Consider the following 27056-nt stretch of genomic DNA (forward strand, 5'->3'; position numbering starts at 1 on the left):
GTGGAGATCTACAGTCAAATAGTAGGTAAATAAGGGAGTAGTTCCCAGGAAACGCCAGGTGGAAGCTAGGGGAAGTGCTTGCATGTGTGTGTTCCTTGGGGAAAGGAGAAGGCAGTGCATACTGTACGGATCAGTTGTTTCTCAGAACAACAGAGTTAAGGAAGTGCTGGACATGGAGGGGCATGAGTGCAGTGCCAGCTACTTGGAGGCTGAGGCAGAAGGATTGCTTGAACCTTGGAATGCAGGACCACCCTGGACAATATAGGAAGATCCTTATCTCAAAATAAAATAAAATAAAATATCCATACTATAGTTTTTAAAAAGTTTAAGGCATTAATTTTCAAAATAAGAGTTTGCATCAGTTGCTACATTATTAAGTCAATGTAGTGGTTCATAATGGGCATTTTTAAAATGAAGTGAAATAGAATATTATACAAAACAGCATAGTGGCCACACACAATAAACATATATTGCCTTGGGAAAGTTCTGTTTTTGGAACGTGTGCTGAGTTGTGGTTTTCACATTTTTATGGGTAACATAATAAAGTATGAAAAACCAGTGGCACCAAGCAAATAATGGTAACTGATTCCTAGGCTTCCATTATTTCTTTCAAGAAGAGTTTAGATGCCATAATAATAGCTAATATTTAAGCTCCTAAAATGTATCAGATTCTGTTCTAAACTCTGTGTATATGTTAGCTCCCAGCAGTAACAACAAACCCCCATAAGAGCACTCTGAGGAGAGCGCTATTAAGTTAAACTGTGCATGTGACACAGAGGAAAGCAGAGCTTGTTGGAGATCCTGTGGCTACTGAGTGGTGGGCCTGGATTTGAAATCCTAGGTCACCTCACCGCAGACCTTGCTCTTATAATTATGCTCATTCTGCTTCACGCTGCCAGCAGAGATTTCTAGATGCTGAACCAGCTGGCTACACACTCGCCTCACTGCCTTCCCTAGACCTAAGTGAAGAACAGAAATACTTTAATGTGCATTCCTTTTAGTCTTGAAGGAGCTGGGGCAGTAAACTTGACTAGAAAGAGGGATTTATTGTAACATGGCATAGAATCGGATCCCCTGCTTTCTATGGGTGCTTCAAAGAAAACATCCGTTTTCCTGCTCCTACTGCGTGGTAAAGTCCCAATTCTGGAACAGCAGTTAGAACTTAAATGAAAAATTACTACAACCTAAATATGTGGCATGTGTTTGCATTTAAGATTCCTTGGTTTTCTATACTTAAAAACAAAAGCATACCATAAATCAGGTGGACATAAAGTATAATCTAAGTCTGACAGCTTGTAAAGAGGCCCTTAAAGATGGCGTGTATAGAAACCTGACTTCTAAACCCATGGAAGCATTTGACAGAGCTCATTCTTTGTTGGACTGTGATTATTTAACAGTAATTCTTGTAGGTAAACCTGGAGGGGTTACTTTGTCACTGACTTTGGTTGCAGAAGAGCTTGTTTTTTGTTCATTCTGGCTTTTACAGGTAGATGGGAAAGTCAGCCTGAATGGAGAGGCAGCCCATGGAGAGGAGGAAGAGAAAGAGAAAGAGAAAGAGAATCCTGCACCGGCACCTGGCCCTGCCTTAACCAAATCCCAGATGTTTGAAGGTGTGGCCAGAGTGCATGGGTCCCCGGTGGACGTGAAACAAGCCAGTAACAGCGTTGAGATCAACATCAAGAAGCCAAATTCTGTTCCCCAGGAACTGACAGTAAGAATCAAACTTTTTTCCCCCCTTTTGAAGATAACTGTGTCATGGAAGAATATGGTTTTTGAAGTATGTAAGTTATGCCAGTGATCAAATCTTCTGCATGGGCAGCTCTAGTTCCTACAGCTGCTGTAACAAAGGGCCACCCACTAAATGGCTCAAGAAAGGAATTAATAATTTCACTGTTCTAGCAGTTAGAAATCCAAAGCCAGGTGTTGGCAGGATTGGTTCCTTCTGTTGGCTGTGAGGGAGAATCTGTTCCTTCCCTCTCTCCTAACTGCGGGGAGTTCTAACATTCTTTGATGCGTAGCTGTGTCATCCTGATCTCTGTCATCGTCATCAGTTGTAAGTTATCTTCCCTGGATGTGTGTCTGTGGGCAAAGTTTCCCTTTTATGAGGATCTCTGCTCCAGGATGACTTCATCTTTACTAAATACATCAGCAACAACCCAGTTTTCAAATAAGTTCACATTCTGAGGTCCTAGGAACTTTGGGGTGACAATTATTCAAACCATAACAATGGGCTATAGCCCATCAAAGATAATATATTTTGTAAACTAAAAAGGACTTTTTTTGCATCTTCATATTATTGGTTTCTGGGGTTATAGAAGAAATGAATCTTTAAAGTGCTTTTTCCTTTCCTTTCTGTTTGATCAGGACCTCTTTAGGCTTGCTAATACAATGTGTGTGTGTGTGTGTGTGTGTGTGTGTGTGTGTGTGTGTGTGTGTGTGTGGTTTTGTGTGTATGATTTTTTTCCCTTTGGTCTTTTTGAGCCAGAATCTCATGACCCAGTTCAGGCTGGTCTTGAGCTCACTTTATAGCCCAGGTTGGCATCTAACCCCCAATGCTCCTTGTGCCTCAGCTTCCTAAGTGCTGGGATTACAGGCATGTGCCACTACACCTAGCTTGCTAATACAATTTGAAGATAATTGGTACTAACAGAACCTGATTTTCCATCATTATAATATGTATAAAAGGGTCTTTTTATCATTAGTTAATAAAACAAAATTCATTGAAAGGAAAATAACTTTTATTAGCTTAACCCTTTATATTCAGAGTAATTTAAAACACTAACGGACTATTCCATCACCAAGCTGAGGAAGAGATAGTAACTCAAGAGCCGCAGAGGTGAGAATTTTAACATCACATCTGGCAGTGTGGCATAGGAAACATCATCAGGAAGATTACACTTTCTTGAATTTCTCACCACAAAGACTCATGCTGGTTTCATTGATCAAACCAAAAGTGTCACCACATAGACACAGCCCAGCTTTGGGGGTGCAGGCTTCAACAGAGCCCAAGTTTCTGCCATTTTAGTTTCTAGCATTTGGGTTTGTGTTTGGGATAAAGGATGGGGGAAGCTGTTGAGACTTTTCCACCAGCATTTCAAAGATGTGGTCCACAAAGAGAGCTGTCTTCCGGTTCGAAAGCTGAATATTAGGTGACCCCGCTAGCTAAAACCACTCAGGGGACAAGTCATTATTTTTATCTCTGGGGTTTGCCTTTTGAAGAGTAAAAATTGTGATTTTTGCAAGAGTTAAGAGGATGCAATCTTTCTCACAGTGCCCAATGCTCCGTGAAAGAAATTCACACGGGGAGAGAGCCAAATTCCTTACCATGGTGACATGTTTCCTAGTCTCGTGGAGCAATATTTTATGCCCAGGCAAAAGCTGCATCTCTCCCCCTCAACTGTAATTTTGCTTTTCGTTTGTATAAGTCTGACTACCTCTAAAGAGTTCTTACAGATTATTGTGAGGTTGAATATTGCTAACAGTATGAGAACTTAACTGGTGGAGTAAACATTAACTTCTGCTCTTCAGTTTAAACTAGAAGTCTCCTAAGTCAATTAGACATTACAGAGGTAAAATTGCTTTTGTAAAACTGTTACTAATTCATCCCTCATTTCATTTTTGCCATACTTTCTGGTGAGCATTTTCTAAATTCTCTTCATTAAAAAATACTTTACCATGCATAGCGGTACTCATTTGTAATCCCAAGTCTTCCTAAAGGAGGAGCATCCCAAGTGCAAGGCCAGCCTGTCCAACCTGGGAACACTCTTATCTCAAAACAAAATTCACAAAGTGCTGGGAGTATAGTTCGGTGATACAGTGCTTGATTAGCATGCACAAAGCCCTGTGTTCAATTCCTAGGACTTGAGGGTGGAAAAAGAGATTTCAGTGATTACATATTGCTCAAAGTATCTTATTTTCAGGAAAAGCAAAATTCCGTAATCTGAATGGATTTGTGTTATTTCAGAAGCTTATACACTATCATGAGGAGCAACCCAAACAAAAGATAGCCATTTAGACACTCTTCTTGAGGCCATCAGCTTCAGGATGGTAGCCTAAACTCTTAGAAAAGCCCAGGACTCCCTTCTCTTGTGAATTTCCTCCTTGGAACAACTGCCAGACCCAGAGTCTTCCCTAGTTCAGTAAACTCCCACGGTTCTGATGGGTGCCATTGTAACTCTGCTGTCCCTGTGTTTAATACTCTGGGCTCTTAAATTAATGATGATTGCTTCTTGGCCTTTTGGCTAAGATCAAATGTAAGCTGCTGGTGGTGGCAGAGGCTGTTACAATATTTTCTAGGTTGGTAACTATCTCCATGTGACAGACCAGAACCAAACTTGTTAGCCATGTTCTGTGGCACTCTGGTTCACTATGGCAGCACTTCATACACACGGTTTAAGGCATCCGAAATTTCCCACTTCCGGGAGCTTATCCCAGAAGTCATTTTAAAGAAATCACTTCTCCAGTAACCCATTCCTCAGTTTACTTCCTTTCCCTTGTTGTGACAAAAGCATTCCTTAACTATGCTACAGCCCATGTATTCCCATTGGAAAGTGGGATGAACTGGTTATGGCAGATGTGTGGTGGCCGGCTTGAAATGGGAGGCTCTACTTTACAGCCTTCCAGGGATGCATAGAGCTTGGACTTGCTTTTCTATTTTTAATTCATGTCCCAAATTGTCAAAGGAATAGTTCCCTTCTCTTTGTCCTCCTCCTCTTCCTCCTCTTCTTCTTTTGTTTTTAGATAAAAAGAATTTTACTAAGGAATTGAAATTTTGAAATTAATTCTATAACAAAAATATAACATCAGACATAAAACTGTTTACATGTATTAAAATCATAGGCATAAATGACTATAAGATTAGTAGAAGCAAAACAAATCAATAGAAATGTTCAAATAAAAACAAAGAGGAAAAAATACGCAGAAGTATAGTAGTTACATGAGAACTCTAAGATACATATGATCTTAATTCTACAAAGCTGAGAGTAAAAATTTGTAATAACCAATATTTGAAAAGACGATGACCAAGATTTTTTTTTCAAAAATGAATAAAAGAGGCCAGGCATTGTAACATATGCCTGTAATCCCAGCACTCAAGAGGGTGAGGCAGGAGGATCACTGCAAGGGCTAGGCTAGCCTGGGCTACAAAGTGAGTTCAAGGCCAGTTTGAACTGCAAAACAAAACCCTGTCTCGAACAGACAGAAAAAAGAAAAAATAAGTCTTCAGTTCCTTAGCATACTCAGTTAAAAACAATCAGAAAGCACAAAGCATGCCTGGATGAATCATAGACCAGCAATTCAAGACCAAACTCTAAGAGAAAAATTCTTAAAAGCAAGCACACAGTAATGGCAAAATACTTTTAGGACATATGCTGCCAAAGCAAGCACAATGTCATATTACTTTTTTTTTCAAATTTTATGGAATAAAGGCAAAACAAAAATTTATAACAAAATAGAGTAACAACAGTTATACATGACATGCTGTTATCCTTAAAGTAGCTGTTCAGGTGTGCATAAAAATTTCTCCAAACGATATTAGCGCAAACCTTTCTTTTTAACGAACTAAGAGACCCTGATAGTATAACTGACTTGCATTTTTTCCTTTTCGCTACTGTCCTTTCCCCTTCTACCCATCCCAGTTCCTTTTTCTTTTGAACAATTTCTTCCCATTTCACAATAAATAGTGTCTTTCTTCCAACGGCATTCCCGACTGATATACTCTACAGAGGAGTAACCTCCCCCACCACTGAAATGTCACAGTTTCTCTAGGGCAAGCTGGAACTGCTCAAAAGGCCCAGCAGCAGCAGCAGTAGGCAGGAGGATTAATTCAGGACATCATGGAGGACAACAGAGAACACAGGCATGACACCCGCCATGGGGCAGGGGAGGTAGGTACGTCAGCACCTCTCTGTGACATGTCATCTCTTTAGTTCCCTTCTACCTCGTCTTTCTCATTTGACACTCTTAGGACCGTGGCTTTCTTCTGGTGGAAATAAATCCTATATTAGGATTTTGCTTTTTAATATTTTGCATCTTACCATCACTCTTGGTGCCCTCCCTCTAAGGTAATGGGATGGTGATGGCAACCACCCTGAAGATGCGTGCCTGCTAAGCATGGGAGGTGCCTGCTCATGACTGATTATATAAACTCTATTTTTTTAGAATAGATTTTAGAAAGTTATAAACTTGCTGACCAGAAAAATTCTCATAAAGCAACTAAAAAGTATATAAAGCAATATATAATTAAATAGATTATAGAGTAAGGAAGTCAAAGGGATGTATTAGATTGCACAAACAGGTAGGATCATTGCAGTTTGGGTGTGGTCTGGGAAGGTGTGTGGGATGTGGGTTTTGAAACTTGACCTTAAGTGTGGGATTTGCATGGGAATGGCAGGGAAGCAGGCAGCTCCACATATTGGGAATAGCAGGATCGAAGGCATGGTCATAGTCAGGCACCCAAGAGAGGACCCGGGAGGGTGAGATGTGATGAGAGTGACAAGGTACTTTACACTCCAGGAGAGGCTGGGTCTTCTTCCCAGTTACTCATGAGATACTGAAAAGCATTAGTTCATTTTACCATGTGGAAACCCAACACTTTTCTTTGCCGTTGAAAATGTTGGCTTTTGCTAGAAAATCATGTCCCACCACAAATGGAAGACAGGATTGGGAGGGATTCTGAAGTTCTTCTTATATGAGACTTCTATTCTGTGTGTAGGTTGACTACAAAAAGAGATTTTGTCTCCCTCAAAGCTTTCCCATTTTGTCTTGGTCCACAGTCAGTTCCGTTTGTATTTGAATCTCTTCTTTCCTCAATGGTGCAAATATGATCCTTTTCTAAAATATCAGAGATCAAACACCACCTGAACAAGTGAAAGTCTTTGAGACTCATTTATGGTTTACTCCCTTTCTCATCACTGAGACAGGATACCCAACGCCCACAACTTAAACAAGGAGTTTGTCTCGGCTCACATTTCCGAAGTTTCTCTTGATGTTCGGCAAGCTTAAATGCAAAAACAGCATGGTGGAAGGGTCTGGGCAGAGGAAAGCTGCTCGCATCCTGGCTGCCAAGAAGCAGAGAAGGGAAAAGCCACGGAAGGAGAGCACCCCCTTTCAGATCACACCCCCAGGGCCCGCCTCTTCTGCCCAGACCTGGCCTCCTAACAGCAAATCAGCTGTATCACCCCAAGATTCAATCAGCGTCCAAATGCCCTGCCTGTAGGTGCATGAGGCCTTTGGAGGACATCTTGATCTAAACCCTAATGTTGGTGTCAAGGTGTCTCATGGACCACTGGTGTCTATGTTATTTTTAAGATCGTTATCCATCAAATGGAAGAAAAAGCTTACATGTCTTTGGGAGCCCAAAATGATGATAGATACATTTTATAAACTTTAAGTAAGATCGTCAGAATTACTATACGGAACTATGTAAGTTTCATATGAATGAAATGGATTTCTCGTAATCTTCCTGCTTCACTTGTCAGTTGTCCCTGTTATAATTTTCTAAAAAACATTTGAGTAGTAAGAGCTTTCTGCAGATGACATGTGCCCTTGCAGACTGCTCTTGTTCTCCTTCTGTTGTCTTCCTCCTGGCACTGAGGCTCCCAGTTCTCGCCGTCTCCATTCTGTGACTATTGATCAGCCCCCTTGACCCACTCAGCCCAAAGAACAGAGCCACCCTGTCCCTCCTGGCTGGCACCTTCCAGCTGGGTTGCCATAATTCTTCCTCATTGACTGGACCAAACTCAGCTCATAGGTATGTAAACCACTTCAACTGCTTTTCTCAAACTAAATATTGAGGTTTGTTTTTCCAGTCCCCAAAAAGCCTATCGCGTTCCTCTTGAAAATTCAGCACTTTTGTGTTTTCTGATCCAGGAAAACAATCAGACCTTTCTTGAAGCTTTTGCTGTGCAGAGAGAGCGGGGAGTAGACATCTGAGTAGGCGCTGTTTTCTTCACAGCTGAGACCAACTGCAAATTCCTTCTAGATGTCAAATGTCGACACACATTTCTTTAGAAACTATTTTCTCCACCTTAGTCATAGTTAAATTAAATATTCTTTCAAAAGCATTAAAGAGTTTTTAAATATAGAAGCATTTACACATTTCAAGAAAGTATACATTAGGGAAACTGAACGATTAAACCTGGCCCATCTTATCTGAATCAGAGTCTCATATTGGTTTGAAAAATGCAGTGCAAGATGTTAATTTTAAAGACATGGACAGCCAGATCTTCTCTGAAGCTCCTCTTCTACTGGCATCAAACTCTTTGAGGTCCAGAAGTCAAAGGAGAAATACATGCATAGCATATGGGGTACCTGGGTCCTGAGCCCAAAGCATAGTTAGACAGGTTTTCCAGGCTCCTGTCCAGATAAGTCATTAAAGGCTCAAAATTCCAGAATATTTGCTCAGGAGAGGACCTTAGCCATCACCATCCCAGCCCATACAGGCTAAAGGGTGAGTTCAAGCTTCACAACCCTGCTGGGCCAGAGCTAGGACTGGAACCCAGCCCTAGGTCTCAGGAGACTCTTACTTTCCTGCTTCACAGTTCTAATCCACTCTACCAAGGACTGGGCCAGTCCATCCACAAGGTTCTAGTTAAAATGTTCTAGTAATCGGGTAGGTTTTGTGATCCAACTATATCCTTGTCAAGTAGGATACTGCCACTCCCACCTGTGTCCTCAGGACTGAGTCGGGTACCCAGGGCAGTCTGGATCCCATACTGAGTCAGCATGAAGCCCACTCCTGGTTCGGTCTCTCCGAAACCTTTCTATGTTCATTCATTCACATCCAGGGATCTGTTTTGATTAACTTGTTTTTATTCTTGAGAAAGTGTTACCAATAGGCAAAGGGAAGGTCTCACCTGTGTTTGATCTGTAAACCAGAGAAAGTTTGGATCAGAAAGTTCATTTCCCAGCAAGGTGAGTTTGTTTGGAGCAAACCCCTGATTCTATCGGGATGGGTGAAAACTGCCAACTTTGAGCTCATTTCCTTGGGAGCAGTGATGTGAGCACCAAAGTTGCAAGCCTTTGGGAAGAAGGGAATCACAATTAATCCGGCTTTGGAGATTTGCCTTGATTATAGATAGCCTGTAAACATTGGAAAATACCAAAAACTACAGAGAAAATAGAAACTACCTATTAGACCAGCCACCTGGAAATAAATACTGTTAAGATTTAATTTTTTTATTTTACACATTAGCAGCATGATTACATTCATCATGGAGAATTGGTATATAGTACATTTTAATTCTCTTTATGTGTCCTACCTGATTCTCTTGGTCCTCTGTATATCTTCTTGCACTCCATGTATATTGTGTCTTAAAAAGAGCTCATCTTATTCAAATTTTGCTGTGGCTTGCTTTTTCTGTTAATATGACTTGAATATTTCGCTAGTAGTAGCCTGCTTCTGGTGGCTGGTGTGCATTTGAACTAAACTTGAGAGTGGGAATTCCATCAATAATGTGCACTTGGAAAATATTTGTTTTCCTGCATGAATTATATATCTGGTCCTTATCCCTCAGAACTTGGGGCGAGTTGATGAGGGTAAAGGGCAATTGAATTAAGCAATCCTGGGAAATGGATCCAGTTAAGTTGCATTCTACCCTGAAAGATTCCAATGTTGCAGAATGAATGAGAAGTAGAGGAAGGAAAGGAAATAGAAAAGGCAATTTGAATAATTTCAGCAATAAAACTTGAAACTCTCAGCCACTCAATGCTTTACCTGGATCAAAACCTCTGATTACTGGGGAACCTCTTAGAAGTTGCTATGGTTTTGATCTGGGGTGTCTTCCAAAAGCCTCATGTGTTTGGAGGGTGCTTGAATCATGGGGTACTGTACTGCCTGGGGGATTCATCTTTTGGTGAGGTTAGAGGCTGTGTGTGCTGTTAGGAGGCCAGGCCAGGTTGGAAGAGACAGGTCACTGGGGGCATGACCCAGAAAAGTGCATCTCCCTCCTTGGCTCCTTGTTTCTCTCTGCTTCCCGGCCACTACAACCTGAGCAACTCTCCACCCCATAATTCCCATCATCCCCTTTCTGCCTTTGAGCTGGCTGATTATGGACTGAAAGCTCTAGAAACCAAGATAAACCTCTCCTCCGTTAAGCTGTGGGTGTCAGGGGTTGTGTCTCAGTGAGGAGAAAAATACTGGGACACTGATGGATTTGACTCCATGCCCAGATGGTAAAGCTGGGGGGTTATCAGCCCTGAACAGCATTCCAAACTCTTCTGTCAATTAGTAGTGTGATCTGGGGGAAGTCACTTAATCTCCAAGGCCTCAGTTTCCTTGCCTGTACAGAAGAAACCATATTGGTGTTGCCTTTATGCTTGCTCTGAGGATTAAGTGAAGTTATTTCTGTCAAGTGCCCCGGTGTGCTGACACCTGGTAAATGCAGTAAGTATTCATAGTTGTTGCTAATGCTACTATCATTTTACCACAGTGAATGTCAGGATGCTTTAAACCATCATTTCAAGATAAATTGGGTTGACCAGACCTCAGTATGTGAGTATTGAGCAGTGTGGAAATGTGAGAATTCTTGAAAGTAGAATTTCTTCATTAATCATGCATATGTAAACTTTACTAGAATGTGGTATGTTAGTAAAATAATCCTTAGTGAAGGAGTTAATGCCGAGAATCTTGTCTTGTTTGCATTATACATTTCATCCAAAGGACTTCATGGATTATCTTATGTTATTGAATCCAAGTGGCAGCTTTCCACATTTTAACGTCTCTAAATCAAGATTTCTCTTATAATCAATAGCATATCACTTTCAACAGAAAGGATGTGTTATGTCTTAGTAGAACCTACAGTAATACAATTTTAAATTGATGGCTTCTTAGATTTAGTAAACTATGTTTATGTCTTTATTCATTTTTAGGCTACAGAGGCTCTGGGCCTTTTTTATAGTTAGTTATTCCTAGTAATTGGAAACACCTGTTCCCTAGAGGACCACTCATCAATATTTAACTGCACATTTGCTTCCTAACCTCAGATAGTTTTCTATAATCTAATCCATTTGGAGAAGAAAGCTAAAAATCTGTATTTCTGCCAATATTTTATTTTTTCCTGTGTACTTTGTATTTTAATATTATAAAATAAACCACTCTCAGGTATTAAGTTTTTATACATGTGCACTTTAAATAAAACCAGACTTACTCTTTTGTAATGCTAAACTGGTTGTTCTTAGTGGTTCATATTATAATATGAATGTACACGCATACACACATCAGTATAATAAACAAGACTTTAATTATTTTCACTCAGTAGGTCTCTTAAAGGGAATCAAGTCAGGCTTGTTGTTATATTAAAAATTACAAAATCCGTTAAGTAATATCAACATGATTCTTATTTCCTGCTTAGGGTTTTAACAATACATTTTAACTTCATATTATGTGTCTTCAGAATTGATATATAGTTGCAAGGAAGTCCCTGTCTAATTCTGAAGATTTCAAAATATCCCATCTTCCACAAGAAAAATCACATTTTCCCCACTGCATGCTATTATAAAATCTACAAGTTTGGAGGTTGTTGCTTAAAGTTCTTTCATCTTTGAAAATTCAGTGATGGCTTCCACCAATGCATTTCCTTTAGAGGACTTTATTGACTAGAGAAGCAAATTTTGGTTTAATTTATGAATTAAATTATATATTTATGAGAGATCCATAAATTCAAAGCCTTTTGAGAATTTACAGGGATATTTTTTAAAGTATTTACTAATGCCCTATTTGAAGCCAACTTTTCCCTTTATCTGAAAACCTTTCAAAATTTGTGAAACATTTCATATATACTTCACAAATTTAACTTTAACCCTTTACAGGAAACTTCTACTAAAAAAGACATTAGTAATGGACTTGTTCTTTTTGGTTGTCAAGGCATTAACTAGTACTTATTTTAAGTTTTTACTTATTTTTTACCAAGCAACAGAGAAAATACCACCAAGAATTTTGAACCTAATTCACAGTCAGTTGGCTCCCAATGAAAGACAGTGTAGCCAGGAATGTAGCTCAGTGGCACAGTCAGCTGGTGCCTTTGAAAGACGATGTAAAAATACACTGATTTTGTTTTTTGATTACAGAAGAAACATATAGTCATTGTGAACATTTTTAAATGTATAAAGTATACACAGAGAAGGAGAAATAAACTTAACAATAATCACTATTGGCATTTTTGTGTATCCCTACATACATTTTAATATATGTATTAACAGGTACAACTATGTGTGTATGGACATATATAGTATCTTTTGGGTTTGTTGCCATGTTTGCAGTGCTGGAGATTGAATTCAGGTCCTCATACATGCTAATCAACTGCTCTACCACTGAGACACCCCTTAACACTTTTTTTTTTTTGACTTTTTCGTTTGTCTTTTTCGTTTTTATCGGTACCAGGGATCAAACTCACAACCTCACACTTGCAAGGAAGGCGCTTATGCCGCTGAGCTAAATCCCCAGCCCCTCCCTTTTTTTAAAAGTTTATTTTGAAACAGAATCTTGCTAAGTTGTCCAGGCTGGTCTTGAACTTCCAGTCTTCTTTCCTCAGCCTCCCACGTAGCTGGGCTAACATTGTTGTGCCCCTGCACCCAGCTATAATCTTATATGTGATATTTACACATACATACACAGTTTAAATCTGCTTACCCACCGAACTACGCCCTCAACTGGCTCAACATCCTGTCTTTCTATGATCTGTGTAATAGTTCCCTTTATGGGCATAATACATTCAACTATTCCCTGTTGTTGCACATTTAGGTTGCTCTAAAAGTTTTAGTATCATAAATTCATCAAACATCCAAGGTGATGCAGTTGAGATCCTGAGAGGGATGAACACAAGTGATAATTTGAGGTACTACTAAGAGAGATGACCATGGCAATAATATGCCAAGCAGGTCAGATAGCACACTCTGAATCAGAGACCTGCTTTGTGGGGGACAAAAGGAACCAAAGCAAACCTTGGGTCCCAGCCATAGGAATGGAAGGGGAGAGACCAATATGAGAACTATTGTGTTACAAATGTGGCAGGAGTTGGCACAGGAGGTAGAAATCAGAGATCACTTTAAAGTTTAATTTTTTGATAGGAAAAACTGATGCCATAAACTGGAATTTTTAGGTTTGGAGGAAGAACTAACAGTTGACTCTTAGCCACTTACCATAACCTTGATGGTCACTTACACTGACCCGCAGCTTTAATAAACTCTCAGCCATGGAAATGAAGACACAAATCATACATGGATCAAGGACATCATGATGGGCCCATGGAATAATTGATTCATTTGAGGGTAACTTGGCACAAGTGGTGCAAAACAGGAACCGATTAAAATTTTTGAGAATAACCTCTATTTTGTTGAAAAGAAAAAGAGTAAGAACCAGGGAAAGAAGAATAAGGAGGCAAAGAGAGTTACCATTCCTGTAATAGATGTCACTGGGAGCCCAGGAAAGAAGAGAGCTTCAAGAATAAAATTCATGGTGCTAAGCACCAGACAGCTGTGCCCGAGGCAGGCCACTGAGAGGTTAAGTGTAACCTTAGGACACAAACCACACCCCAGCTTTCCAGGGGTATCACCCCGAGTCAAGTCCAAGGGTCTTGAGGCACAAGCAAGATGCACTTGTGGTTTACATACTTTGGTTGTGGAAAAAAAGAAGAAGGGAAGAGGGTTGGGGAGCAAACAGGAGTGTCCTCTCGTCCCCTTCACATGACCATGACCGTAGACACCCCAGGAAAGCTTCCCAGGAAACCCGAAGAGTGACTTCATGTGGGCGACATGCCTTGTTGGTCTGAAAGTTACTACTAAGAACAAAGCCTTTGTCCTTTTAGGAGTTGCAAAGGGATACTACATTCAAGCGGGGGAAATCTTTTTCAGGCAACCACTGAGGAAACTGAACTGAGCACCCAAGAAGATGAAAATGATGGTGAAGAAGCAAGCAAAGAGAATGCAGAGCCTGCCTCATCAGGTTTGTTTCATAATAGACTAGTTTAAAAGTAAAGCAGACTAACTCTTTTTTAAATTTAAAAACAAAAACCAACAACAAAAGAATAAAAACGATGATACAGAATTAAGATATAATGAAGCCAAGAATTTACCCCCCCCATACAGTACAAGCAATGTGGTGGTGCTGCCACCTAGAGGCTGCCTGGGGGAATTCTGACCATGGGTTCAGTGTTCTAAAAACAGGAATCCACTAATATATCCTAACAGTAGATGCTGAAATGATAAGGCTGGAAAATTATTTGAAAGAATGAATGCCACAGACCTGAATGGTAATATGAATTTGCTGTACCCATTGTCTAGAGAAGAGTTGATTATTCCCTAAATTCTTGTTCCTCAATTTTTTGTGAAATTTTATCTGTATTTTTAAAACATACTTCTTCTTTCATTGACCAGAAACCTGTCCCCTCTTTCAATCTATCCCTAAGTGATGCTTTAAAATAAAATTTCATTACTGAAAATAATACCAATTTTTAAAAGCCAGACTGTACCTCCACATTTTGATGTGCCCTCTTTCTGGTGACTTTTCTACCCTCCAAGTATACTGGTTGCTTACCAGAGAGAGCAATTTGTTTTTATTGCATTATGTACATCGGTCCCACACCCTTAACACATTTCCAGTTAGGAACATGATGTTAAAGAGGAGCATCGAGATACTGTGCTCAGTTTTGGGGATAGAAATTACCACTGGATGTTCTCTTTTGTCACGTGTTATTCAGATGGAAACTGTGACTCTATCAAGGACGTCTGTTCTTTTTCTTGGGCTATTTAATGTGCTTTCAGTTGCTACTTGTTTCGTACTATTGTGAAAGTGCTTGGAGAATTCTGCATCTTTTCCATCATCACTGTAATCTGACTTCCTACTGCTGGGGTTGGGCATGGACCATCAGGTGTGATCTGAAAGTACAATAAATGTCTATATTTCAAAAGTTTTAAACTTATTACAGTGAAATGCAATTGCAATGGATGCCTCTCAAAAAAAGTAGCCCTTCCTTGAAACATATGTATCCCATTGTTCTCTCCATTTGCTGAAGCCGTTCTGGCTGCCATCTTTCATAAGGGTCTGTATGAGCTGTGATCAGAAATAGAGTGAGTGCTGATTCCAAGCGCCATCCAGCAGAAGCGCAGCTTCGTAAAAACACTTCAGTGTGACCTCATCCACCTTATTCACCAGGTCCCACACTGTGCAGCTTCTGTGTCATTTGTCACCCCTGCAGTTACCATGACCACAAAAGATAAACATTTTGAATCGAGTCAGAGCATCCAGACAGCCACGACAGCACAACTGTAGATGTAAAAGGACTTTCAGAGCTGTTTCAGAAAATGGCTCAAACGATGGGATTAGTGTGTTCAAGTGAGAAGGGGCCTTAAAGGCAATGTGTCTTTTCCTGAAATAAATTTTAAAAGTTGAAACATTTGCCATATGTTTTGATCAAACCTCCTAAAGGCTCACTGTGGCTTTGCAGGACGAAGCTCTCTTGTATGATTTCCTTTTCCTGTTTTCTTTTTCCTTTTAAGAGTCACAGCATTTTACTACAACTGTGACTCGATGCAGCCCGACCGTGGCCTTGGTGGAGCTCTCCAGTCCACAGGTGAAGAATGATGTGCTGGGAGAAAAAGACCAGAAGAAGCCAGAAAACGAGATGAGCGGGAAGGTGGAGTTGGTGCTGTCCCAGAAGGTAAAATACACAGCGGAGCAAAGCCAGCATGGCTTTGTGCCGAACGGGCTGCTGCGAGGCACCTGTTCCAGTGAAGATTTACTTCTCTCCCAATCTGTTCCCCTATCTTTAATCTATATTTTTCCTAAAATACATATACTACATGTTCACTGTAAAAATTTTAAGTATATATAGAAATAAGGGGCCAAGGATTTAGCTCAGTGGCATAAGTGCCTGCCTGGCAAGCTCAAAGTCCTGAGATCAATTACCGCTACCAAAAACAACAACAAAAAAAAAGAAAGTAGAGATATATAAACATAAATATGTTTATGTAACATAAATATTTATGTTAAACATAAATATACCAAGTGTGTAATATCCCTGTAAATACATTTTTAAAATGTACAAGCATATAGAAAGGGAGAAAGAATAAGTCATTGAAACCTGCCTCTTCACTGGTTGGTATATACCCTTTCAACATCTTTTAAAAGTTATGTTGAATAAGTTTTAATTTTGAAAAATTCAATGTATTTGAAAGAAAACCATAGTACAAGTTGTAAAGCCTTGCGCTCAGGTTTTAGTTTGTAGTATGGCAACTTGCTTACTTATTTTTTAGTCTGACAGTTTACTAAATATTCTCTTCTCAATATTTAATTGCTTTTTGCAGTGATACTTTTAAGTCTTCTAGATTTGCACAGAAAGAAACTTACAAAACGATTATTCTGATATGCTAGCTTTAAACCCTTGTTCTTAGGAAATTTTGTGTTTGTAGTCTCATTTCATTTGTGTTAGTTTGGTTTGTTTCTAGCTACTGAGTCCAAAAATCTTCATCATTTATTCCATTTAGCCTCAATCCTGGCTGTCCTCCAAATTTAAAAACTGATAGACCCATTCTGAACCAAATAGATGAGAGTCTCTGGAGACAGGGCCCAGGTATTTTTAAAAGCTCCCGGGTAATTCTGATGGGCCACAAAGAAGAACCTCTGCCTTGCACAACTGGCAAGCTGCATGTGGTGGTACCCCACCTTTGAAAAATCAACCCTAAATTTAAAGTGAAAATTTTATTATTTAGCTCTAGTTCATCCATCAGTTATTCACCCAGTAATTGGCTGCATACCTACTACATGCTGGGTACCATACTTGGATACTAGACATTTAACAGAGAACATGAGATAGCCCCTGGATTTATAGAGGTGAAAATGATGTGTCTTAGTAGACCCTTGAGAATGTCTTTTGCTTGGATTTTTTTGGGGGGGGTATTTCAGACCCTAGCTGGTCCCCATTTTTATCCATTGAGAATTAAAGAGTAGTCTGGAAATTGGTAAAGGAAAATTAAACTGTATGTCAGTAAGTTAGTGGTGGGCAAGATTTTCCATCTTTATCTACATTTGTAGCCAGTATTTATTTATTTATTATTCTTGAAAAAATTCATTTTTTCACTTAAATCTACACTGAAAGGAAAACTTTATATCATTCCTAGAATGTTGTTTTAATTGATCAAAATGAATACCGTGACTGAAAAGTATTCATTAACATTCTCCACAATGTCCCCTCATTAGTGTGAGCTATCTTCAAACCACCAGTGTCACATATGCCCCACTATGGAAAATATTATTTCAGGAGTCCTCATGTTTGTTGTTGGTTTGGTTTGGTTTGATTTGATTCAATTCTCTCCTTTCTGTTCTGTTCTGCTCAAATAATTCTCATTTGTTCTGTTCATTTGTTCTGTTCTGTCCTGTTCTGCTCTGGGCCCTTTGGCCATCTGTTAAACATTATCATCAAAATAATATTTTTAAAGTGTAAAATAAAATATATAAGATCCCCAGGTTGTTCCTGGCATTAAGAGGTTCCAAGTATGCACATACAGTCACTGAATTGTGTTTTGTGGATCCAGGTTAAGAACTTCTGCTAATTGATGAGCAAATGGAATTTTGGTCTTTGAACTGAATACCTTTCTCACTTCCACTCTATGAATTTCTCTGCTTATTCCTTTTTCTATAGCTAGTACTTAGGTAAGCTGATTACAGTGACTGATTCCCTCTGATTTCCCTTTAGAGTGTTACCCAAAAATACAGGCTGACCTCTTTACAGAGTAGTCATTCTGAGCATTTCTGCTGACCATTAACTGTTTCATATACAACCAGGAATGATCTGAACCATGTTTTTGTAAGCCTCACCCCAAAAAAGTATATATGAGGTTAAGATTTGATGGTTGTCAACTTTGTTAAGACTAGATCTCAGCTTTAGTTGTATGTTTAATACTGAACTTCATTTGGACATCTGGTTGACCTCAGTAATCCTGGATGTGGAGATTATATTTTCTTGAGGATTCTTTTAGGGTTGAATGTATTATTACTGAAGAAAAATCTATGCAGAACAAATCCTGACATTAACTTATCCTGAGAACCAAATCACAGAGCAGCATATATGAAATCAGTGTTCTATAGTCTCTCTCACTCTGAGATCATTAGCTGTCACATTGATCTATTAGGAACATGGTAACCAGCCAAGAATGAAATCACAGTTCAGTCCTGAGAGAAGCTAAGGAGATGGGAACTGATCGCAGCACCAAGTTCTTTATTTACACCTGTGTTCAGAGTCTACTATTATGTTAGACATTGTTTAAATAAGTTTGATAATCTGGTCTTTAGCAGTAGGTTGATTAGATGCAATGTGCCCAGGTAAGGGGGAAATCTAGCTAGAAAAGGACAGTAGTTAAGGAAAAACAAAAATAAATGACAATAGTAAGAAAAATCCATTTTACAAAGTAACTGTAAGAATTGTTAAAACCTGTAATTTTAGAACTACTTATCATGAGGACAAGTAATCTAACATGCCTCAAAAACTCTTTAAGGGCATTTGTTTGATAATGGTTATTTATAATGCTTCTTTGTCAACAGGCAAAGTGTCTTATTTTAATGCACTTTGCGTACCTTTGTGAGGACTTTAGTAGTATATGGAGAATAATGTCATTTAAAGAGAATGTTACTTTAGTGTTTAGCACTTTACAGAGTAATAGTTTTTAAAATCATCATAAATGAAATATCTCATTTCCTGACATCATAAATTCAACATTGTGTGGTACCAGAAAAGAACATGCAACTAATTAGTAAGAAAATGAGGGGGTAATATTTTCATTCAAAGATGGGCAGTTATCTTCTGAGTTTGGAGAAAAATGATGAATACATTATTATGTTCACTTGATTTCTCTGAAAAATTGACCTCTCTGTTAATATAGTAAAGCATGAATGGTTTTAGGAATGGGCAAAAAATTATCATTTAAAACTTAAATGTTTGAGCTTAATTATTATATTGGATCTTTACTTTTTTTTAATCTGTGCATTTCTTGATAGACGATACTTATAATATCCATGTCTGTTGCTCATGATCCAGGTGGTAAAGCCAAAATCCCCAGAACCAGAAGCAACTGTGATGTTTCCATTTCTGGACAAAATGCCTGAAACCAACCAACTACATTTGCCAAATCTCAATTCTCAAGGTAAGGAGAAGAAAATACTTCATTTTAGGTCCTGTTCTTAATTTTTAAGCATGATTGCACCTGTATGTTAGTGTTCTTTTAGTCGTGATATTTGCCAGAGGCTGTGATGGCTGAATTAATCACTTCAAAGTAGAGAGCTGAGGCTGCTTTCTCCATTTGACCAGGCCAGGAAGCCCAGCTGCTGTGGCCACTTAGTCAGCCAGGTACCTTAGACACAATAAGCCCCATGTAAGTGCTTAAGACCTTCAACTTTTTTTGTTTTGGCTCTAAGTCAAAAAAAGACAAAATGAAAAACTTAAGTTTTAAATGTTTCCAATCGTAATATTGAGCCAATGTTATTGTTAATTCTAGTCTTCATAGAATGTTATTAATTTGACAGTAATTTGGGGGAAAAGTTATATTTTTACTTAATAATTCTCAGATGTGCCTGACCAGTACTGAGGAATAATTCACAGTATAGTTTAAATATGTTACTGATAGGCAAAAATTTTAACATTTCCAAAATTTCTTTACATTAAAAAGTATGACAGGTGTGGTGGTGCACATCTGTAATCCTTGTGAGGTCAGCCTGGGTTACACAGTAATTCAAGGCCGGCTTGTACTACATAGTGAGACTCTATCTCAAAAAAAAAAAAAAAGATATATGAAACATTAAAAAAATATGTGCTTGGCATGTACACTATATATTTACAAACAATACCAAGCATGTATTTTAATGTGTTGCATGTATTTGAATATGTTTTACTATAATGCATGAAGGGATAACATCTAAAAATAGGGGAATTTAGGATCCATAAAATAGAAGTGACTCCCAAATACCTTGTAGGCCACGTATGGGTTATAATCTATTCTTTTACAATTTAAAAACCCAACTTTAATTGCTTTGTCCTACTGTGAAACCCTGGTACCCACATGACCAGAAAGGACCCTCAGGAGTGTAATATGAACAGTATAAGGAATGTAGATCTTCAGAATTCTACCACCCTTGGGAATTATTCTTCAATACAGATATATTCCTAAGCTTTATGGATGCAAGTTATCTTCATGTGGAAACAGCGAGAATTTTGGAGTCAAGAATTGAAAGCCTGATTGGTTTTTTGTTTTGTTATTTTAAGTGTGCTTCCCCCAGTACAGCTTGTAGACTTATCAGTCCAGGCAGAGACCGAATGTGACTGGGATTTATTAGTTCCCTTTGCAAGGTGGGCAACTCTTTGAGGTCACCATTAACATAATTCTCTTATGCAAAACAGGGAACACTTGGGAGGGGATTAACTGTTGCATGTACTCATGATCATCAGTTTCTTCATGGAGAAGCAAATTCAATGCTATTTTCAAAAAATTTGTTTTAAATTGATTGGTCCCGTAGTTCTGAAGGAACTTGACCAAAGTTTCACAGCTGGGCCAGCAGTGGGACATATTTAGACAGATTTTAATTCTATTTGTGTTTAGTACTTTGTAATTTTGTAGAGAAGGAAGATAGAGTGGAAATAGATGCTTTACACAGTTTTGTTGGAGTATTTATACATTCCATTACCGGTTGTAAATAAGCATTTTGACTTGTGGAAATGTGCTATTGAATTAAAGGGCTTTATTTCATGCTTTACTCAAGTTGAATGATTAAAAAATAAAATGTAATAGCCCTAGAGCAGTGATGGAAAATCTTTTAGAGCTTTCAATCATAAGAAACAGCGTCCTGCATCATGCATGCCATAAGTCTTCCAGCCCTGCCCTAGAGCATTTCAAAATGCTAAATCGTCTAGTTCCTAGCTGTGTGATCTTACCCATCATGTGCTTTCCAATGTCTAATTGTCACCTATACATTGGAAATGATAATCCTATCAATCTTTAAGAATACTGGAAGCACTGCATGAAGTAATCTTTACTTCATGTGTTTAGCTTTACTTCAGTGTTTAGCTTCTTATGTATCTAGTCCAGAACCAGCATTAACAAAGTAATCTAGTGACTGTAGGATACTAACAACAAGGTAAATGTAGAGCAAGGTACAATGCAGAAATAAACTCTTCTTAAACATTTTTATTTAAAAAAAAAAAGAATATTTACCTTATAGAGACTCGACTGTATGCAGTAGTTCTCAAAGACACATCGGCTCCCAGGCCCTGTAGCTCTTGTTTGATTCTCTAGGTCTGGCCAGGGAACAGAGTATTTGTTGCATTTCCAACAATTTCTCGGGTAGTACTGATTTTGACAGATCCAGCACGCACGTGAAAAATCACTGTCTTGTACTATTCATTTAAATTGTGCCTTAAAGACGTCATTGATAGATATGAAAATAACAGTGCCTACCTTCAGGAAGCAAGACATCTATAGTAAATGTAACCTAACTTAAAGGGCACAATTTGTCTTGAATTAGGGTGGGGGTGGGAAGAAGTGATAAGTCTTTGCCCAGGCATTAAAAAGTCACTTTGTGTTTAAGTGACTAAACTGCGGTGCAACATCAAGTCTAAAGGAACCAGAGAGTTAGAATCAGAAATCCTGCTGCTACACCTAATAAATACTCTCTCCTCCAAAAAGTGATCTCTCCCAGTGTCTGCAAGGTGGTTTATAGACCTGTCACCCAGGCCATGAACATCTGAACACATACATGCATCAACAGTCTTGAAATACTCTGAAAACATTCGTAAAATGCATTTAATGGTGAGAGTTCCTTTCCTCAACTCTCTCACAACAGTAGAAAGGTACCTCCCAATTTTAATTAAATATGTGCTCACTTTAAAACCTAAAATCTTAATTGCACTGAGAATCATCAGTTGGCATGCATAGAATTTAAAGGATGCAAATGCTCAGGAATGTTTCTGTGCAATTGATGTAGCATATACAGACACAGAGATCCTTTTTATGTATAGAAGGAAGGCAGCCACAGACCTCCAAACATGGTCTTTATAAAGTACAATGTACAAAATCATAATTAAACCACCTAGCTCTGATACCTTTTGCACTTTGCTACTGTTCCCCAAAAGCAATGTAAACTGTGCCTTTGCTCTTAAGAGTGTATTGAGATTGATTTGACATTTAAACATTGTCATCATTAAATATGAATCTGTAGAATTTCACTAATACCCACAAAGATAAACAGGTGCATAAATTGTCCTTGTTCTATTGATGTGTGTTTGTGTCTTTGGGTTTTGTGTGTGTGTACCAGTGAAACATTTGGTTCATTGGATTCGCTGGCTCTCAGTTCTTGTGTCAGTTACACCAAGCCTTCTTTGATATGTGAGGAACATAGTTCTGTTCAGTGTTCACCCTGGTTTCATGGTTTTCTGTTTGTTCTGTTCTGCCATCTGATCTAGAGTCGCCTAGCACAGCCAGTGTTCCGCTTAGAGTTCAGAACTCTTGGCGACGCTCCCAGTTTTTCTCCCAGTCAGGTAAACTACATACTGGTAGCTGCATTTCTTTTGTGCAAAAATCCATGTTGGGGCAACCAATGATGTCTGGCATTTGTCTTTGTTCCTGATTTCAGGGGGGAAAATGCTTATACCTGACACACAGTTAACAAAGAGCTACCATAATTCTTTGATATTGGTACCAGTTACACTAAAATTGGAGGAAATTCATGGAATTTTATGTTGACTTTTGAGGAGTTAAAAAAAAACCAGTATTACTTACCTCTTTTTTTTTTATCACCCACCTTCCTTTTTAAAAAACATATTAAAAGTTGTTGCCAGAAACTGGTAATAGTTCTCTTGTTAACTGTGTGGTGCTCTGTTTCTTTCTCCTTCTCTCTCTCTGTCCTTCCTGGATGACATCTGGCCTCTCTGATACTTCATGTCAGACAGCCAGGGAACTGCTCAGTCAAGCAGAACTTAGACGGCACTGAGAACCAGCAGCCGCAGGAGTAGTTGTTGCTTCGTGTAGTCTAGTACCTGGTGCTAATAGATGTAGTCAATCATTTTACACTGGCCATAACTTCTTCTGGTGATGGGTACAACTTGCTTCAGGGGTCTGCTTTGTTATAATTTTCTAATGCTCTTGATTTACCAAAAGAAAGAAAAGAGAAAGAATTGGTTTGAAGCTGACATGCGAACTATACCACCCTGAGAGAATCAGAAAGAAAGACAGTTAGGAGCTACTAACGTTATCTTTTTCTTTCTTTGTTTTATTTTGTGTAGCGGATTCTCCAAACAGTGAAAAGTCTCCTCTCACTACACCTGTAAGTAACTCATTTTAAGGACTAAGGCATTCATTTAGTGTAATTTTAATTTATAATGTATTTGATCTTCTTAAAGCATATTCAACCAAAAGTGAGATCCAAACAATTGATTTGAGGGGAATAATTTAAAGTTGTGCAAAATGCCACTGGGCAAATTACTAAGACATGGATTGTCATTGTGTGGAGTTATCAGCCCTGCAAACAAAATGATGTCAGGAAGTAAAATAGAGAAGTACTTAAAATGACTGTGATAGGAAGAATTAATAGGCATTCAAAATCATTTTTAAAAAAAACATTTCAACATAGTGTGTTGTTGGTAGACAGGACCCATCCTAGACTTTTTCTGGGAGATCCACAGTATTTTTGTCATGCCTCTTGTGACAATCAGTATCTTGAATTATATTGTTTGTGAATACTACTTTCTATTTTTTATTTAAATAAAATAAGAAAGTATTTGGTAATGAGAATATCAAGGCACATGACACTGTGGAAAATCCCATGCTGCTGACTTAATTGTGAATTCTCTGAACTGGTGTTTGTAGGGCTGAACCTGTTGGGCCTTGTTCATCCTCTGAAATTCCCAGCAGGTCTGGACTTTCCTTCCTCTGTAGCACAACCAACTGCAGCACCGTCCTGGAGCCACCAGGGGGCAGCCATGTAATCATAGTTGTAGCTTTAATTCCAGACTTGCTAGCTCTGTGCTCTGAAGATGGTGTAGCTTCTCTGTACCCATCTCTTTGAATGTACAATGAAATAATAATAGATTTTTTTTCAGGATTTTTGTGAGCCTTAGTTGAATTAATTACACAGAATCTACAGAATCCTCTAGCATAGTTCCTGATACGGGAATAAATCATCCCTCACCAGGAATTAACCCAAGAGGCCCACCACAGCCAATGTCCATTCTCATTTAAAAGCAAATTGTCTCACTTTGGAGTTCCTAAGTGCCTGTGCAGAGTGGAGAAGGGACTCATCCCTTGTCATATAACCCTCAGTCTCCAACCCTTAGCTACAGTCTGAGACTAAGGACCATTTGTGGAGATTCAGCCATAAGGCAACACAAGGAGTCCTGAGTTTCTTGGAAAGTGGTATCCACCTAGGATGGATGAGAACCCCAGAAGGATCTCAAAGTAGGCTTTCGTGGCATAGACCTGAAGAGTGTGACATCACCTATTGACTTCATTTTAAGTTACATTTGGGACAAGGATGTCAGATTGTTCATGTACCCCCCTAGATGAGGGTAGAAAGAAAGAGCACCCCTAAGGCATACATTTCTTGTTTATGGAAAATAGAATGAGAAAGCGATATTACTGACCTGTATGTATAGGTCTCTGAAAATATAACTACCCCTCAGATTTGAAGTTCTTTCAATAGGAAATGCTTCCTCATAGAATAGAAAAATAAAAGAAATTTGAAAGTAAGTATAATTTGAAGGAGAAGTAAACATGAGTTTATGGTAACCTCAGTAGACTGGCTATTTTCGGTCAGACTTTGGAGTGACACAGGACTGGGAAAGCAGGATTGGCATCACCCAGCATGAAGCGATTCCACGACTTACTCACCAAACACTTATTGAGGGCCTAAATTGCAAGGTCTTGTGATAGTTAGAGGGGTAAGAGACTTCTCTGCCCTTCAGGAGTCCAGAGTCAGGGGAAGAGAGGGTCCTGCCACAGTGAGGCACAGTGTGGGCTGTGTGCTCTCCAGTCCAGCTACATCCAGGGCCTTGTATCTGTCCTTGAGAACAATTATCACACGGTCTTCTGTGGATCCTTTTTACATGGTCACTCCCCATCTTCTCTTGGTCACCTGTACACCCCAGCCCATCCTGAGCCCACAGTACATAATCATCATGTCAACAAATAATCACCAGAGGAAGAACTTTGATGCCTCTGTTTTCCCCTTTTGTTGTTATGCAGGAATTGTCCTCTTTAGAGGTTTTGAAAACGCCTAATCATCATCTCTCTCCGTTTCTGTCTCTGCCTCTGTCTGTCTGTCTCTCTCTTTGTCCAACAAATAGTCTGTTTTGCGTGGAAGCCCCTCTGTCCTATGCTGCTTTTTATTCTTGTCTTCCTCTTCCTTACTGACTTACTCTTGAGATTACCACTAAGTGTGACATAGAATTAAATAGTTCCCAATTCTCTTATTTGCCATCTATTGGACTTCCTTCCCTGTGGCTTTATTCCCACAAATATCCGCCTTTCGCACAAAGGACCACGTTCTTATGAGAGGTTGTCAATATTTAAATGACTTTCATGTCCTAGGAGAATGCAGAGATGGGGGTGGAATCAACCCCCAATGCATTAAAGTCCAGTAGAATTTCCCATCTGGGATCCACATTCGGGTAGCATTTTATGGTCATCCAAGCAAGTCTGGCTTATATACAATAAATACTCTTCCCTCCTATATAATTTGCTATAGTACATAGCACACAAGTATACAGTGAGTATCTCAGTGTGGAAGATGGAATGTGTGTTCCCTGCCTTAATTCCCTGCTTTTCTTTACTGTTCTGTGAACATAACAGCTAGCTTAACCATTTGTAAGAACCACAGCAAGAATACAAGATGAAGCCCACATAGCATCTGGATAAATTTCAATGCGTTAAAGTGATCAATGTTCATAAAGTTATAAATCCAGTATTACCCGTGGCCAGGCCAGAGAATTCTGCATTCTCTGCCTGAGACACATCAGTGGGCAAGCCTGGGCACTGTGCACAGGGGTGGCAGTAGAGATCTTTCAGGGCTAGAGCAGAGTAGAAGGCTGTGCCCTACCTGTGCACCCTTCTCCCACTACACTCATGCCTTAGTGCCCATGGGGATGGGATCTAAGACTCCCGCTGACACCAAAGTCCCTGGATGCCCAAGTCTCATATATAAATGGTGTAGTATTTGCATGTAACCCTTCACACATCTTCCCATATACATTAAATCATCACTAGATTAATTACAATACCTACAGTGCAAATGCTAAGTAAGCAACTTATAACCTATATTGGTTAGAGAATAAGAAAAGTCTGTCTGTGTTCGTGGTAAATGCCTCTTTCCTTTCCTTTCCCTTTCTTTCTTTCTTTTTCTTTTTTTTCTCTCTCTCTCTCTCTTTCTTTCTTCCTATGAAGACTGTTTTGCAAGTCTTTGGGTTTGAGTTTTTGCCTTTTGCATAGGCCCTTGGTTCCATATCCAATGACAACAGGAAGTGAAAACTTTTGTGTATCCACTGGGCCCAAGCTGAAGGCTAACTGTCTTGCCTTTCCCGTCCTGTCCTTGAAGATATAGCTCAATTCTGATCATGGTTTTGTTTTCTTGAGCAGTTTAAGTTCTGGGCCTGGGACCCGGAAGAGGAGCGGCGGCGACAGGAAAAATGGCAGCAGGAACAAGAACGTTTGCTTCAGGTAGGACTCGATTGCTGCTCTTCCCCTTTCTTTTAGATGGTGCTCTCCTAATTTCTGCTGCATTGCATAGACTTTTAACACAGGAAATGGAATTTTTCAATTAATTTTGTGTTCAGGCAACAGACTATTCTGTATCCGATTCTTCCTTCCAGAAAGTACAGTGATGAACAAGAGAAACCCTGTTCACATGAACACTTTTAAAACCTCCCAGTATTGATTAAGAGTCAGTTTACCCACTCATCACCTTTTTATTCACCAATTTCAGCCCAAGTGACAGTGAGAATGAATTAGCCAAAAGCTGTTTAATAGTATACAGGAGGAATCGCATTTGGCCTCAGTTTATTGTATCCAGCAGGGAGTCTCCCAGGGAG

At 39.1% G+C, this 27056-nt stretch overlaps 1 protein-coding gene across 24 annotated transcripts in view; it reads left to right on the forward strand.

Moving 5' to 3' along the window:
• The window catches only part of Limch1 (LIM and calponin homology domains 1), a 327840-nt gene that overhangs the window by 278124 nt on the left and 22660 nt on the right, over nucleotides 1-27056 (forward strand). For 14 of the 24 annotated variants that reach the window (XM_063240659.1, XM_013154289.3, XM_013154291.3 and 11 more), the window contains 6 exons: nucleotides 1487-1711; nucleotides 13849-13939; nucleotides 15493-15653; nucleotides 19026-19131; nucleotides 23259-23299; nucleotides 26605-26685. In XM_063240659.1, the coding sequence (XP_063096729.1) occupies nucleotides 1487-1711; nucleotides 13849-13939; nucleotides 15493-15653; nucleotides 19026-19131; nucleotides 23259-23299; nucleotides 26605-26685 (705 nt within the window). Of the gene's footprint in view, nucleotides 1-1486; nucleotides 1712-13848; nucleotides 13940-15492; nucleotides 15654-19025; nucleotides 19132-22439; nucleotides 22515-23258; nucleotides 23300-26604; nucleotides 26686-27056 lie in introns of all 24 variants that reach the window. The other 10 variants (XM_063240658.1, XM_013154288.3, XM_063240660.1 and 7 more) reach the window with 1 other exon arrangement.

The sequence above is a fragment of the Cavia porcellus genome, unplaced genomic scaffold, assembly GCF_034190915.1.
Source record: "Cavia porcellus strain 051 isolate PalLab524CR breed Dunkin Hartley unplaced genomic scaffold, mCavPor4.1 scaffold_30, whole genome shotgun sequence".
Classification (NCBI taxonomy): domain Eukaryota; kingdom Metazoa; phylum Chordata; class Mammalia; order Rodentia; family Caviidae; genus Cavia; species Cavia porcellus.